Consider the following 16935-nt stretch of genomic DNA (forward strand, 5'->3'; position numbering starts at 1 on the left):
AATACAAAATACATCCACCTCAGGTGTGAAGAAAGCATGATTTGTCAAAACACTGTGAAACCTGCGAAACCTTTTTTTAGGAGGTGGGTTGAGTTTTTGAAGACCTTTTTGAAGACCTTCCCTTTCTTAAATATGAAAGATTCAAAGACTATGTTTTTCAGTTTAGAAGTTGTTGGAAGTTCTTGTACATCTGAAGTTGTTGGCCAATTGTTCCTTTTGCAGATGCGGGCTTTGGATTTTATGAGTGCAACCTTGACTTCACAGACTGTCGAGAATTATCTGATCCTGAGGCGTTGAATCTAACCCAAACGTTTATCGCGGCTGTCTCTTTGATAGCAGCCTACATGAAGTTTTGCAGTTTGTGAGAAAGTACTGGGTACATTTGATGTTGCAGAACTATTGACAAAAAACTGCATCTGACAGATTAAGATGGGGTAGACTGTTTGATGACATTGCAATCCTCTCGAGAGAAAGATATATCATTGCATCACAGAGCTTACATAATGTCCTTCAGTACAGAGCAGATGTGTTGTGAGCCAGAGTGTATCCCCCAGCATAAATCCAACAGCTAATTCTCCATTTGGAGTTATGTATTTTCTAAAATCCAGGACGGATATAAATCCAATCAGAAAATTGATTTGGATAATTTACCCCGAACAACCTGTGGTCTTTAAAGGAGCCACTGGGCCGCTTTGGAGTATAAAAGTCAAGCATTCAATATCAGACTAAACAGTAGAGGTGGATGGTGAAATAGTGGGCGTCCCTGCAGGGATTGTGCTGCGGGTAGGAACAAGCCAGGGGTGTGTGTTGAGGTTGTCACAGTTCACCAGATGGGCCTCAGGGACGGATTAACGCAGCAGGGTGCTTAACACTCTCAAGTGTTTCCTTACAATCGAGCACCCGGTAAGAAGCTCACTGCTTTTGTGTTTAACGACAAACAGGTTACATGTTTATTTAAGCCAGGGCTTGAATCTCCTTGAGCCAAAATGGTGTTGTTTTAAGAAGTTTGTCATGGCCTTCATGACATTGTGGGGATAGAATTTAAAGTAAACGGTGGCAATGAATCGTAAACAGTTACTACAATCCTTTGAAGCTCAATAACACAAATCTACACATCTCAATCTAAGTGAAAGGTTTACTCCGTTGAACCTAGCAGTCACTCTTCTGTTAAGGAGTTGTTCAAGATATTTCAGAAGCATATACTTCAGAAACAAACCATGGCTGGCCAACTGTCAACTCCTTTCAGGCCACCCCAGTGGCTCACTGGTTACAGCAGGAGCCCAGGTTCGAATCCAGCTCGGGCCATTTCTTCTATGTCCCCACTCTCTCTCTCCCTTACATTTCCTGTCTCTCTTCACTATCACTGTCCAAATATAACAGAAATGCCCTCAAAAATATATCTATCCAAAGAAATGTACTTTCTCCTTTCCCTGACCTTACAGGGGTCACCGCTGGGTCACGTAAAGGGTTACTGGAGGTGGGCTGCTAATTTTGGGATCAGAGTTTGAGCGAGGGAGGACGCGAGAACCTGCTGGTGAGAACGAGTGGGCCGGGGCGAGGGCGAGGTGTGCGAAGGAGGGGCGGGGACACAAAGGACAGCTTAGAGGGGCCTCTGATGTCCCAGTGCCAATGGAGTGGCTCATCGAGTTTAAGAGCCTCCATTGTGCCTTCACACACTGGGTTATTGTTGGCAGCGGCCTTCTCCTTTTAATAACCAGCTCTTTCACAAGTGATTAACTCGGAGAGACGCAATTCTATTTGGACAAGTGTTTGTTTTAATTGCCGAGCTTTGACGGAGATGATGCGTGGTTCATCGCCTTTAAGACACCTCTGTAGTCAGAACACCTGAGGGTTCTTAACGACTGGTGCCATAGGGTTGGTCAATGGGCAGTATGGGAAAATGTCTTTCCAAATCCTGGAAATGAGCTTAAAGTATATTTCCATAATCACTGGACAGTCCTTGACCGAACTAACCCCAATCGGCCCTTCATTCTAATCAAGGCATTTTCCTTTCTGACAGCCTGAGAAGATCTGGATCTACAAACGGACCCTTCCGATGTCTCTCCAGTGACTTAAAACCTCTCTTAGATCCTCCCAGGTCGGACAAAGTGGGAGAATATCTCCAAAAAGTAAGATTGGGTTTCCCCCAGCTGTGTTTCACTTTCGTCCGAAAGCACCAGCTATTTTGTTGAATCAATGCCCAGACATTCTCCCATTAAGAACAACCTGGTTTCCTAAAGCCGGTGGGGTGCTTCAGGCCTCCCATGGGGAAGGACTAGCAGAGGCCGGCCCCTCACAACAACACAACAACACACCTCCACTCCAAAGCAGCAAGACACTTCCCTAACTAGTAAAAGAGATTAAAGCTCCAAACATAATGAAAACGATTGTTTCAAAAGCATCTGAAGCATGGCTCCCCTGCAAGCAGCGAGACACACAAAAAGCGCCCACGATTTGTTCTCCGGCAACAAAAGTAGAACACAACAGAGAGGAACATGAAAGTCTTATTTGGAAATTGCAAACTCCCAATTTGTCAGTAGGCTCCTACTGAGAAAAATGCAGGTGGAATTCTAGGTAATTGCATGCTGTTGAATGCAACACTTTATTTTGTGAGTCTAATTGTAGGAGTTATCCACAGACACCTATCATCATTGTATGTTAAGGCAAGATTGTACTTATTTTCATACTTTTCGAACATGTTGCGAGTTAGGGGGGTGAAATGTGTAATTGTGAGAAAACTAATTATACGTTGGGAGCTACAGTATATAGCGAAAAAGTTACCATATAAGCATACCCAGAAAAAAAAATCATTTTAACTTTGTTGACAGGAATCAGACCATTTCTCGATAGTGTCGCACCTTCAGCATTCCGACTAAAATGGAACACAAGCATGGCTCCTACTGAAGCTGTCCTTGCCTTGTAAGTGACGAAATTCTAATCTTTTCAAAACCATGACTAGATCCTGCTATGTGTAATGGATATAAATGCTAATGAAGAAGAATCAGATAATGTGATAAAATGAACAAATAAAAAAGGCTTCCCCATACAAAAGAAGGCCAGATTATAGAATCAACAAGTGATGTTAGGCCTGCTTTTAAACAATGCACATCAGTCTGTCTGTGTGGGGTGGTTCAAGCAGGCTAGCCTGAGCTTGGGCCAAACCAAGTCTATCTACATATATTCATGTCATCAAAGATCAGAAGGGCAGTTATTAACAGTCATTCAGAGGTCAGAGACAAGGAACAGTATGTACCAGGCACAGAGCGATCCCCATCTCAGCTACCAGGCGTCATAAACATCAATAATACTACAACTACAATATTAGAACGGTGTAGAAATAATACTGTTCAATTATATAATAATTTAAATAGTTAAATAATTTAATAATTATTTAACTATTTACATTTCAATAAAGATTATTGACATGACAATTATTGCCTTTATTATAATTAATTGCTTTACAATTATTATTGTGTTTTTTGCCATGTTCCCTTGGTAAAAAAAATTTTGGGCGCTAAAACACAAATCTACCAATGTCTTGAGGTTATAAATGTCAAGTAATCTGAGCCAATTAAATTATAGCTTTACAAACCATTCAAAGTCTGGTGCGGTTCAACTCAGTGAAAGCTGTTAAAAAGCATTAATAAATACTAGGCCCATAACTCTCTCTTTAGAGAGTCTCAGGTTGATATTATATCTCTTCTCAGCATCCAACAAGTGAAACATCAATGCACGGACATCTCAGTCCCTACAGAAGTTCTACGTGCAGAGCAAGAACAGTAATGTAAGCGATTAACATCCAGTAGAATAGGGAAACCAGATCTAGTTGGGTTCACTGTCTGGTTTGAAACTTTGTGGGAAACGTTATGGGCCCTTAATGTATAGAAAACTCCCATCCTTCACCCTTGACTGAATCCTTCTTTCAGCTCAGCTTTCAGATCTGTTCAGACAAGGAGCGTGTCTAAGGCCGCGGTCAAATGTGTAGTTGTGAAATGACTGATTCTGACAACAGAGCAGTTTTGTGTGCTTAATCCTCCTGTGCATTTACCTGGCTTTCCGGAATATGATAGCTCAATGGCACAAGTATAACTACAAGGAACAAGCTTAAGGTAATGAGTCGTGTAATTCTTTAAACATGTTCTTTTGTGGTCTTTTTTAAATAAATTATGTTAGAAAAAGGAAAGCCATTTCAGTTCTTTCAGAGTCAAAGCATTGGGAGGGTAAAACGAGGTCAAGGAGGGGTCATGGGATATGGAGTTGGAATACAAACAGGTGAAGTTCAGTTTACATGCAATATGTAGCACTACTGTGACCTTTCATATTTTGACAGTTGCAGTGGCACAAGGTTAGTTTATGGCTGTCTGGAAGTATGTCACAACGATAATTCAACTTTCTGATTCTGATTCTATACCAACTACATACTAGAAGAGAACAGTAACTTTTACTTTGGCCTTACTTTGAGTAGGCCTATTCTGAAGGATTGCAGTGATCAATGTTAAGTATTTATTTACAACATCCAACCTTGCAAACCAAACATACATTTTTAGTGTACAATAAAAACAAAAATCAAAAACGAATATACTCAAACAGTCACCTCACTGAATTCCGAGGGTTTAGAAGCAAATTATCCTTCACAATCTGATTATGATATGCATGTGTGTGTTGATAGAATGCAGTGAGGTATAGGACTATTTGGTATGCAATACATTCCACACTGTAAGTGGTGTGTAGGGGTCTTACAAACTAAAGTGAGATAACAGTGAAGCCAATTAAATATGAATATTTGTATGCATGTACAAATGTGTTATTTAAATGGGTTATGATTCCTTTATATATATATTTCTTACAGCTTTGTGATTTCTGCCTGATAGTTCTGACTAGAGGTTAGGATTCTGTGAAATGTGCAGTAAACCCTCACCATGGAAATAAACGTTTCCCACATCACGCTGTGGCTAAATTGTACCTTCACACAATGAGAACAAACCCAGGCTAATCGCTAACTACCACTTAGCATTTTACCGCGGCACATGTTCACAGTGATCCCTCATGCCAAATTTGACGGCCATTGTAAACCGGTCCTGGAAACGTGAGAAAGGCATGTTCACCGAGGTCGACAGAGGTCATGTTCTCCTTGTTTTTCATGCGATTCCATTTTAATTCTCTCTCTCAGCTCCCAGCATGTCTGTATTTCTTCCACCTCACTGTGCACTTTGGCCAGCATTTTCTACCCTGGGTCCGCATTGGTTCAGGCACCCGTCAGGGCCTTCCATTTTCTGGGCGATTGACTCTGAAAAAACAACCCAGTAGTGTAATCCCCAAATGTTTCCCTTGTGTTTTAGAACTTGGTTGGAGAGGACATGCAGGAGAACGAGGAATTAAGCAGGCATGAAATAGACACCTTGGGGTCCTAGGGTAAAGCCTGCTTGCTTATTTGCCAGGTCAGATAAATGTCAGTAGGTCAGGCCTATACATAATTAATTAAATACAGTAAACCTAGTCTTTGGTAAATACAGTAAACCTAGTCTCGGGTAGACATTGCTAAATTAAACATGTTATGGAATAATTAATCTTACTTTAATACTTTAATGTTGCAAATTTTGTAAGGCAGTCTATAAAATATGTGTTCTCCTTGCTGAAGTTGAGGTAGCATGTATACATGATCCAATCTTTGCTTTGTAGCTTGTGGAGTGCATCGTTTTGACAGTCTTTTCAAGGGGTGGGATTGTGTTTGCCAGACAAACACATATCCTTACCTCAAATCATCTCTTGTCACTCCAAATGTATCCCAGCATTGAAACCATTTACAGACCATTTCACCGCTAGCTTTGCTCTGTCAAGTTTATCCTTCTTTTTGTGTGGGTTGAGGACTCTCCCAGATTGTGCAAACTAATTTGTCTCTGTCAATCACTTGTTTATTTAGTATTTGGCATTGATGACTCGTTCACTTGTCGAGGCAGGATCGCACAGTAAAGTAAGAGAATGCTAGCGATGTCCTACTTCTCTGAATCAACTGAATGTTTTTTTTTTTTACCTGTTAAGCTACCATTTTTGAACAAACATATTATCAAACAAACGGCAGTGAAAACAAACACATAGTTGAAACAGAAAATAGTTTATTTGAAGTCATCAAGAAATTGAACTTTCATTTTATTCAGAATATCCAAATAATTGAGCATAGATTTAACATCTTGCGAGATTTTCTCAGAAGCGTTCTTGCACAACAAATTGTGCGTTTCTGGCGATGACAATGGCCTGGCCCTTTGTCGATCGGTTATAGATAAGAAAGCACCACCCACATTAAAAGCTGGGTAATTATTTGGATTTCAGGCAGCAGGTGGTGGTGAGAGGGGCGGTATCAGTGATCAGACTCTAGAGTATCCTTAAGATAAACATCAGGGACACGGAGACACCATGACACCAGCCCCTGCTGCTGTGGCAGGGCGCCCCCATAACTCCTCTGTGGCCCCGCCCCCATAACTCCTCTGTGGCCCCGGGCCCACGTCAGCTCAACCCTCACATCCATGTATCCTCATTATGCATGTTACTGGAGATGGAGGGTAGCTATGTGCAGGCCGTGAGGGAAAACTCAGTGTCCCCTATACAAAAGGTGTAGATGGGCCTACATGGAAGTTAAGTGGTGTCTCAAGGTGACGGGCCACCCCACAGTCGAGCTGTAGGAATATACAGAGAATAGAGAAGGGTTCGGTTCAAGCGAAAGACGTTTTACACGATGTACAGAAAGCTGTATTGTATTACATTTTCCCAGAACCAGTAATTTTGGATTCATATTCACAAAGAATATTCTTGGTGAAATTGGACTCCTGTTGAGTTCGTTGTTTATTGTTTCAGCCCAACATATGGTCTCTGGATAATCCAAATAGCTGTTGTTGTTCAATGTAGCAGTAGTAGTAGCATTTTTTTCCCCAGCCCTTCTTAACAATTTTACTACATATATGCATAATTTAATTTTAAGTAAATAACAACAAAGCATTTAGTTGAAAGGGAACAACTAAAAACAAAACAGAAATATAAACATATATACGATGCATCATAACCAGTGGTGTATGATGTTGTGGACATATTGTCAATTTGCCAAGCCCACGTCATTCCAGAGACATCCCCCAGCCATGTGTCACTGCTCATCTTACACACATCTTCCATCTTGCACACAGCTTCTACAACAACACAGATCACAACATGGCTTTTGGAAACCTTTCACATTTCGACAGGACACTGGGAGCCCAAACCTGATGGGAACCCATTGTTCTAGCCAGAGTTTCAGTTGAGAAACAGTTCCCATACGTGCTGAGCACATACGTCTCTTATCGCAACATCTTCAGCTCTTCTCTCGTTTTGTGCGGAGGTTTCCAGCAATCACAGATAAAACAAGTTTTCACAGTGTTAATCAGACTATCTGCTCCCCTGCAACATGCATACTTTGGCATGGTCCTCGCCACTGAGCAATTCACCTCTGATCTAATCACCCTGGTTGCTTTGGCACAGAAGGTGCTCTACAACTGGATGAATTGGGCATCATTCAACGTCAGTAATCTTTCAACGAATCGAATTTGTAAAGACCTTGTAAACATGAACCAAATAAAACACTAGACACCCCAGCCTTCAGCATTATCCTCTCTTAATGATGTAGCAAGTCAGCGGCACACCTCCGTTCATGAAAACAGGAAAGATAATACAGAGTTGCTGTTCGAGAACAATGCGTGCATCAACAACACTGAAAACACAGGGTTGAGTAATTGCTCCTTTGTGATGGAGGAAAACTGGAAATACCTTGGGGTGCTGGAGAACGGTCCTTTAGGAGTCTTCCCAACATCTTGCCTACAGTCATTAATTAGTCCTAATCAACACCGCAGGGAAACATCCTAGTCAACACTAATTAGTCAAATGGAGGGTCTGTAATTGGAGACAAATGAACAAAAACAGTTAACAGTAGCAACCTGCTCCTGAACTGCATGAGTCATCCAATCTCCACGCGTCCATTTTTTACGACTTCATTCTGATTTAGACGGATGACCTCACAGCACTCAAGTGCACCACTGAATAAATCAATTGAAGAAAGGAAAAAAAAAAAAAAAATTACTAAACAGCTGTAGGGTAGACTTATGTGAAATGCCTAACTTAGACCAAAACTTTCTTTTAATTCCCCTCCCCCCCTCACACACACACACGCCTTTAAGTACTATAATACTCCACAACTAAACAATTGCATTTGAAAGGTAGAGTGTGCTATACCGTAAATTCATCTCTCTCTTCTGTCGCCATGTTGTCAACACAGATAGCTCGACAATACACCCCCAGGTTAAGTGTTCTCTGTGGTTCTCCTGTTAAACAGGCTCCTTTCACCAACAGGACACCTCTGAGGTCATGAGAAATGTTTACTTAATCCTTTCTTCCTCTCCTCAGCACCTAGAAGAGTCACGGCCGGGGAGAAGTAGAAAGGGGCCTTTGTGTTGCCTCCTCTCAGGGAACAAAAAACGACGAATTGGAAGGGTGGGAGGCGGGGGGGGGGAGGACGTAAAGCGCACACATGGTCTGCAATTAAGAGCTTAGAGATCTCACGACAATACAAAACACATCGGCCAATGGACAGGAGAGGGAGTGAGGAAACGCCGGGCTTAGCCGGGGAAGACTAAGGGCTCGGGAGCTGAGAGAATCAAGACATTTGTCACAGAATATTACTTACAGGACACTTAGCTGAAGCGAGTCACTCTATACCCCTGTGCGAACGCTATTATGATGCGCGGCCTAATTAGCTACAATTAACACCAATTAAGTACTTTGGGTCAGAACTGTACACGGCAGTCACATGGTTCTGAGTGATTAGACGGGAGCCATCTGTTGGGTGTTCTCAACTTAAAAGATCCAAATATTACTTAGGATTAGTGTGTGTCATTATGCAGAGGAAAACTTTTCATATCACAATCAGTGGTGATAAATGTCTAATACCATAGAGTGTGATGGCAAATGTTAGATCATAGCCACAACAGTCTATCACTGGTTAAACCAACCAGTAGGCCCACAGTCAAAGTCTTGGCTCAAGGTTTTGAAGCAGAACTCAATTTTACATGATTGCATTTAAAGTTAATGAGCTACTTTCAACGACACTGACACACACTTTTCAACATTTCCTTTGCCCGGTAATGACCTTTAGGCACACAGTTGGACACAGTTGGGCTAACTCAAATGAGTCCCTCTATGAGCCAGTAACCCCCCCACACCCCCCCCCCCCCATTTCGATCAATGAGAGGTACCCACCCCCGTCAACTATGAAGTCACTTCCTCAAACATAGACTGCCGCCCGCCCCTCGCCGCCCTCCCATTGCTCGCTGAATCCACCTGAATCAGAACATGTTACCATGAGAGAATCCTCAACACTGAATCCCTCACCTAAAATGCCAGAAACACACCTACGGGTTCTAAACTAGCATGACAGCGAGCAATGGGAGGGCGGCGAGGGGGGGGGGGGGGGGGGGTTACTGGCTAATACAGGGACTCATTTGAGTTAGCCCAACTGTGTCCAACTGTGTGACTGGAGGTCATTACCAGGAAATGTTGAAAAGTGTGTGTCAGTGTCTTTGAATGTGGCTCATTAACTTTAATTCCAATCATGTAAAATTAAGTTCTGCTTCAAAACCATGAGGCAAAAGACTGACTGTGGGCCTACTGGTTGCTTTGACCAGTGATAGACTGTTGTGGCTACTTGTTACATGTTAAAAACTCGATCCTATGTTGAGATGAGTGAAAGAAAGCAGATCCCTGCAGGGCAAGTTGCTTAAGATTCAAACCACTGAAATAGTCCCAGTGGCACTCTGGTAAAATGTGCTCATGCATTCTGCATACAGTACATGAACACTACATGAGGTCCCTACTTCACTTTGGTTCTTTGTTATAAACACGGCTCCGAGTAGCGCAGAATTCCAACTTTTGAATGAACAATGTACGATTTCTAAACGTCTAATGTTTCTTTTTATTCACAGTCACGTGTGGGGGTATGTCTTGTGATGTATTTCGGCAATAATCGGCTTACCGTAGGGTGTGAACATACTGTAAAGTAGAACAGGGCATTAGGGAGGATGGTGTGTAACAGCATGTGCTAACTAAAACAGGCCCATCACAAGCTACATCAATAGCATTAGAGTGGCCAAAAGCGCCATTCAACTATTAAATAAAGCGTTGCCCGTTGAAAGCGATTCACTTTACCAAGAAAGAAATGACAAGACACAACGTGATACGTGTCCATTCTGGGATGGAAAGGCAGAAGGCACAGGGACGCACGGTGGTTTGTCCGTCCGCCAGAGTGTTTCCAGGGCAGCTCTGAGGGTGGTTCTGCGTGGCGCCTGGTTCCGGATCATTTGTCACCCCCCACACGGGCCATGCTGGTAGCCCCCGAGCTCTCCAGGCCCTGTGGGTGGGTGGCAGGACCAGCAGGGCCTGTGGGATGCAAGCCCAGCCAGGCGTATAAAACCCCCCTCTCAGAGTTAGAACGCACCGTCGACACTGGAACATAAATACGTAAGGGTACACTGCTGAAGAGGCGGGGGGGGGGCGGGGGGGGTCGATGCAGGAGAGACGCATTGAGCAAGCAATTGTCCCATGTCCTCAGAATATGAAGGTGATAATCTAAACGTTTTCTGCCTGTGTTTTTTTTGCTAGTTTATGAATTTGTGAAAAATTCGTAAGAAAATTGCTTATTATAGATTAAATAATTTCCTAACACTTTGGACGATGGTTCTAGTCCTGGTGGTCAACTGTTGATTCCCTATCAAACGTACCCTAATAATCCACTGCACCTCAGACAGAATACCATGGAGAGTCCTACTCAGGTTTGTGAGTTACAACACCATTTAGAGAGTATATTAACACTAGCTCAGTCACAGGAGGTATTTAGTCCAAAAACAGGTGCTTTAGGTCACTCTTTCCTAAATTTGATCAATTATCCCATTTCCCCTCGAAACAGAAACACTGTTTCTCATTCAGTATAAAGTGCCGGCTATTTGTCAGTGTGCTGCATGTGCCTACTTCTTCATTCCCACTTGAGTTTGTGTGTCAGTGTGACTGAATGCTGGCTTTTTGTACCATCCGTGGTTCATTTGATATTTAAATATTGCCTCATGGCAGAGTCTCAATAATATTGACTTTCAATTACTCTTCCTGAGGATCATTTAAGGTATTTTTAGAGCCAGATTTTCCTCACGCTCTCTTCAGACCAAAAGCTCTTTTTTGGGGGGGTCTCCTGACTCTTGTAGAGTAGCCTAGTTTGTCTTCTCTATGCTGAGAATTCGGTCCAAGGCTGTGTATGGAAAAATCACAAATTAGAAAATTAAAACTCATTTCAACTACAAGAAGACATCCGATGTGTCAGCTTGGCAATGCATCAACACAAATCTCTAGTGGTACGAATAATGAGGTCAATGAAATACCTTGGAAGAGATCAATCATCCACTAGGTGGCATCCTAATACTACTCCAAAAGGAGAGTTGGACGTTCTTAGAATTGCTCTGGTCACCTTAAAGTAGACTGAGCATCTGTGTTGCATGCAAGTGCAGGTTTTTTCTTTTCTTTTCTAAACTTTCCAAGTGGGGATTTTTTCCATGTGCATATGTTGGCTATGGGACTTTCTGCAGTCATTGAGTATTCAATGTATATTTCCAGTCCTTAAGAGAAACTGCTTTCCAACTGTATTCATTATAAAATGCATTCATTTATGGTAACCTATCCCAATGGTGTTCTGTTGAAAACCCCACCTGACTTGATTAATTCTATACCTGATTATTTTCTCTTTATATCACAGGCCTATATCTGGCATTTACATTTATCACAGTAAACACATAAGTAACTTTACACTAACAATGAACAAAAACAATATTATCAAATTATTATTCAGATTCTGATGTTGGCTATGGGACTCTATGTATTCACTGAGTATTCAAGGTATATTTCCAGTCCTGGAGAGGAAATGCTTTCCAACTGTATTCCGTATAAAATGCATTCATTTATGGTAACCTATCCCAATGGTGTTCTGTTGAAAACCCCACCTGACTTGATTCATTCTATACTTGATTATTTTCTCTTTATCCCACAGGCCTAAATCTGGCATTTACATGTATTACAGTAAACACATAAGTAACTTTACACTAACAATGAATACAAACAATATGATCAAATTATTATTGTGATTTTATTGAGGAGAATCATTATCTGCAACCATGAATACGATGATACTATTGCCAGGGAGGTTGTGTTGACTGTGTGCTCACTATGACAAACATCCTGGAAATACAGTAAAAGTGGAGGGAACAGGGCTTGGAGGTCAAATAATGTTCAGTAATTACCACAGTGAACTGTAAGTCAGAACTGCATTAAATTGAACAACATGACATAAGCATTGGCTATGGTGTAAATGAAACACATTTACACAACATTGTATTTCATTCCTCTCATTTAATGGCACGAGGGTAATGTAATTGTACAGAAATATTCAATGCACTAACATACTTTATGAAGAGCCATAAAATGGTTGGAATGGAAACAAACAATTGTTAAAAGATTTAGGTTAATCCAACACTGAATCCTATCATAGTTATTACTTTTAATGGCTTGTGACATTTGCACTGACACAGCCCTTTTTATTGCACAGATGTTGTGGAATTACAATAGTCTGTTACTAGACAGAGATAATTCAAGAAGAGCCTATTTCATAGATTTATTTGATGAGCAAGGTCAATCGTTTTTACTGTGTCTGCACTCATTCTGAACTTGATGAGCACTTTCTCTAATGCTCTTACCAATTAGGGATTATGGGGTATGGATATAATTCATATCACTGTGTATATTTGAATTTATCACAACACACAGCTATATACTTTTTTTTGTTTGGTAAGAAAAAAATGCTCTCTGGGTTAACTGCTTCTTATCAGGAGTTAATTATTCGTACTGTCAACCCAAATTTCACAATTCATTTTAATCCAAACTGCAAATTGAACCCTTAAACCATATGTTGGCTTCGGAGAAAACAATTCAAAATGTCAGTGTAGTCAACTCCATTCTGTCGTGTGTTTATATGCTAGGCTGTTGATGGCCCTCACCCCAAACTTACACAAAAAGATTTCTGTCAAAGTATTACCAAAATACAACCCCAATACAGCCAGGCACAAAACTGTTCCTTCAAAAATGTGTTAACCTCATGCAGGCCAAAGCAAGTATTTTTTTTGACCTTGGAAACAGACCTCTGGAAGGCATTCATCAAATCTTTACTCAATGTAACAGTATAAAGAAAATAATATTATCAGGTGACCAGAGTTTACCTCACTGTGATCACCTGTTGAACTCCACCCAAAAAAACAAAGGTCTCTTGACAAAGTGTTGTGCAACAGAGTTCAACAACCCAGGCTCAGTGCTGTACTGTAAAAAAAATGATAAGGTGAGACGTCAACTATCACTGGCCCCTGGGTGTAACTCGGACATTTCTGTCACTCATTGTCTTTCTTTATTGCCAACTATTTCCCACAGAGAAAAAAAGGAACGTTTCATTCCACACTGTTCAGTTCTGCTGCTACTGTCACTACTGTCAAACTGTAACTTTGTTCAAGCTAAACGTTTCACGACAGAGCAAATGGTGCAACAGCTGATAAATCTGCGATGACTTCACTAGCTGCCCAAAATGAAAACAATGTATCCATCCTCCTGTATTGTTCGCAGGCTTAAACTGAGCCAACTTCAAGGATACAAGACATTTATCTTTAAAAGGTGACCAGAAATGTAGCATATTTTTCCACATCCATGACAAAGAACAACTATTAGGATGTCACAAACATTTGTCAGATCATAAATAAATTGCATTTAGTACATTTTGTTAATTTTTAGTGTAAAGTGTGAAGTTTGGAAAAGACAGTTGCTGGGAAGTTGGGAATGTTGCCATGCACATTTCTGAGTCAATTAGCCCATTCACCAAACAAGATCAATCCCCACCCCAGTTCTAACAAGGGGTTCATTCACAGCTCATTGCCATGCTCCACACAGAGCTGGACAACCCCCAAAGGAGAATGTCCCCTTGGGAAAATTCTATGGACGTCTCTCTTTCTCTCCCTGTCTCTGTCTCTCCCTCCCTGTCTCTCTTTCTCCTCGCCTCCCAGTCTCTTCCTCCCTGTATCTCTCTCTCTCTCTCTCTCTCTCTCTCTCTCTCTCTCTCTCTCTCTCGCTCTCTCTCTCTCTCTCTCTCTCTCTCTCTCTCTCTCTCTGAAATAGAACAGAGCTACAGTGTATTGCTGTGCCAGGTTCCTAGGAGGACATTCGCCCTTTGCTATTTATCCCCGTATCCTTGAAGTCGCCCGCGGCAATCAGCTAATATTTGACATGGGCTTTAAATGGCTACATCACCAGACAGATAATCAGAAAGATAAAGAGGAGCATCTTCCATGCCAACCAGGAGGGTGGGGTGGTGCGTGAGTGGCAGAGGGGTGGGGTGGGTGGAGGTGGGCGGAGTGGGGGGGGGGGGGGGGTGTTTATATATGTAGAAAAGGGAGGCCTGCGGGCACTCTGTCTCCCACGGTACTGTGCCACACAGTTCCAGTCTCTGCAAACGACACCCTCAGTCCCCCCACCTCCACCAGCACGACAGACAGCAGCAGCAGCCATGGCCTTCAACGGAACCTGGAAAGTTGACCGCAACGAGAACTACGACAAGTTCATGGAGCAGATGGGTGAGTGACTGGCAGCTTAGACTCTCTGCGTGCGTGCGGGCGCACACAAGTCTGCGGGTTTCATATATAGAGAAAAGACGCATTCCCATGATGCTTTATCTATTTCATTGTTCCTAAGGCCCCAGGTTTGACAAATAAACCATGATTTACATTTACATTTAGCAGACGCTCTTATCCAGAGCGACTTACAGTAAGTACAGGGACATTCCCCCGAGGCAAGTAGGGTGAAGTGCCTTGCCCAAGGACACAACGTCAGTTGGCATGACCGGGAATCGAACTGGCAACCTTCTGATTACTAGCCCGATTCCCTCACCGCTCAGCCACCTGACTCCCAACGTGTTGATAAATGATAAAAACGTATTGACTGACAGATAGTGGAAAGCTGCTTCCAAGTTTATCTTTAGAGGTTACATGTGTGAGGGCTTCTCTGGGTGAGCTGGTTGGAACGGCACTGTGTTTTATGGCCCAGCAGTAATAATAGCTGTAGCCATTTTAAGAGCTTGTCAACAAACACTTGCTTGCTCAGAGCACAGTCATGTTTATTACCTGGAGAGCCCGCTGGAAAATACATTGTGTACTTATCACTCAAGAGCAGTCATACCTCCAGGGATATCCTTTTATAAAAGGCTACTGCAAGAAAATATATGTTTTAAGCAATTTAATAGCGTGAAATCCATCAACACAACAAGCATATTGTGGAGGATGTGTATCAACATATCAACACTAACTAAACATGAAAATCAACTTGCTCACCTGTTGTCCTGATGTGGTTTCCCACCAGGCGTCAACATCATGAAGAGGAAACTAGCAGAGCACGACAACCTGAAGATCACCATCGAGCAGACTGGAGACAAGTTCCACATCAAAGAGTCCAGCACCTTCCGCACCAAAGACATCGACTTCACCCTGGGCGTCCAGTTTGACTATGCACTGGCCGACGGTACTGAAGTGACAGTAAGTGGCATTCTGGGAGAGCACAGTAATACCCAAATATATGAAATACCGTATATTGCGTGCATTGCACCCATACAGGGATCCGATTTCTTCATGACATCATCACTGATATAAGTTACTGAAAACGTGGACAGAGATAAAGTGTTCTACCTTCTTCATCACACCACCGACCGCCTAAGAATCAGTAGCGTTAACGCTACAATATCAAAAACGTACACAATGTACAGTACCAGTCAAAAGTTTGGACGCATTTTCCCTTGAAGACGTGTCCAGACTTTTGACTCGCACCAAAAGGTAGGACACATCTTCAAGGGGAAAATGAGTCCAAACTTTTGACTCGCACCAAAAGTTTGGACACATCTTCAAGGGAAAATGTGTCCACACCTTTGACTGGTACTGTATATCTTTATCAAACTTGCCCCTGTGCTCACTGTTCGCCCTCCCCCTCAGGGTGCTTGGGGGATGGAGGGAGAGATGCTAAAAGGCCAGTTCACCAGGAAAGACAACAACAAGGTGTTGACCACCACAAGGACGCTGGTGGGGGAAGAACTGGTGCAGGTCAGTGCCCCTGTGACTAGAAGCTTGGACCCCCATGTGACCCCCCTAAAGAAGGAGTCAAATAATAACAACAATGATGTTTAATGTAACTGGCCCCTCTAACAGTAAAACTGGCCCCAGCCTGTGAAGAAACTACAGTGAACCTCAGTAGCGGGGGAACCAAGATCAAGCTTTTAAATACATTCATATTTATTCATATTTATTTAACACTAATCTTTTTCTCAGAGCTTCAACTATGATGGTGTGGACGCCAAGAGGATTTTCAAGAAGGCATAACGGCAACTCCAGGGGAAATTCACGTCATAAATCTTGATGTAGTTTCATTTTTTTCTAACCCTTTCACTAGAATACTTCATGCCAGGTTAAGAGCCAATCAAGTTCAAAGTTCAAATGGTGTGTGACTCTTCAAAAACCTCTGAGAGTTCACTCCCAATATACACAATGAATCAGAGCTGTTTTGTTGCAGTGGCCAATTGCATTTAATTACATATCAGAGTGAGTTTAGAAAGCAGGGAACATTATCTGGATGGTTGTACAAGTAAGCCTTAGAACAATCCGAACAGCGCTCCATTGTCCCCAGTACTGTACGTCAACCATAGTACTTGATGTAAATTTAATGTAACATAACACATTTTAGCCTTCATCTTGTACTAAAAGTTTTAGTTTGTATATTTGGTCTTGCAGAATAAAGGTGTTTTTCAAGTTG

General features: G+C 42.1%; 1 protein-coding gene across 1 annotated transcript; it reads left to right on the forward strand.

Annotated features, from left to right (window-relative positions):
- Nucleotides 1–14567: 14567 nt before the first annotated feature.
- Nucleotides 14568–16935, forward strand: LOC136967587 (fatty acid-binding protein, intestinal-like). Its single transcript, XM_067261430.1, has 4 exons — nucleotides 14568–14717; nucleotides 15499–15671; nucleotides 16122–16229; nucleotides 16455–16935. Exons 1-4 carry the CDS (start codon nucleotides 14651–14653, stop codon nucleotides 16503–16505), a joined length of 399 nt encoding a protein of 132 aa, XP_067117531.1. The 5' UTR covers nucleotides 14568–14650; the 3' UTR covers nucleotides 16506–16935.

This window comes from Osmerus mordax, chromosome 23 (genome assembly GCF_038355195.1).
Source record: "Osmerus mordax isolate fOsmMor3 chromosome 23, fOsmMor3.pri, whole genome shotgun sequence".
NCBI lineage: Eukaryota > Metazoa > Chordata > Actinopteri > Osmeriformes > Osmeridae > Osmerus > Osmerus mordax.

Bases quoted from the DNA above. Each gene is read 5' to 3' on its own strand.
- LOC136967587 (XM_067261430.1), top strand. From the start codon at position 14,651: ATGGCCTTCAACGGAACCTGGAAAGTTGACCGCAACGAGAACTACGAC. The intron at 14,718-15,498 runs GTGAGTGACTGG...GTTTCCCACCAG, and splicing joins CAAGTTCATGGAGCAGATGG to GCGTCAACATCATGAAGAGG. The intron at 16,230-16,454 runs GTCAGTGCCCCT...TCTTTTTCTCAG, and splicing joins TGGGGGAAGAACTGGTGCAG to AGCTTCAACTATGATGGTGT.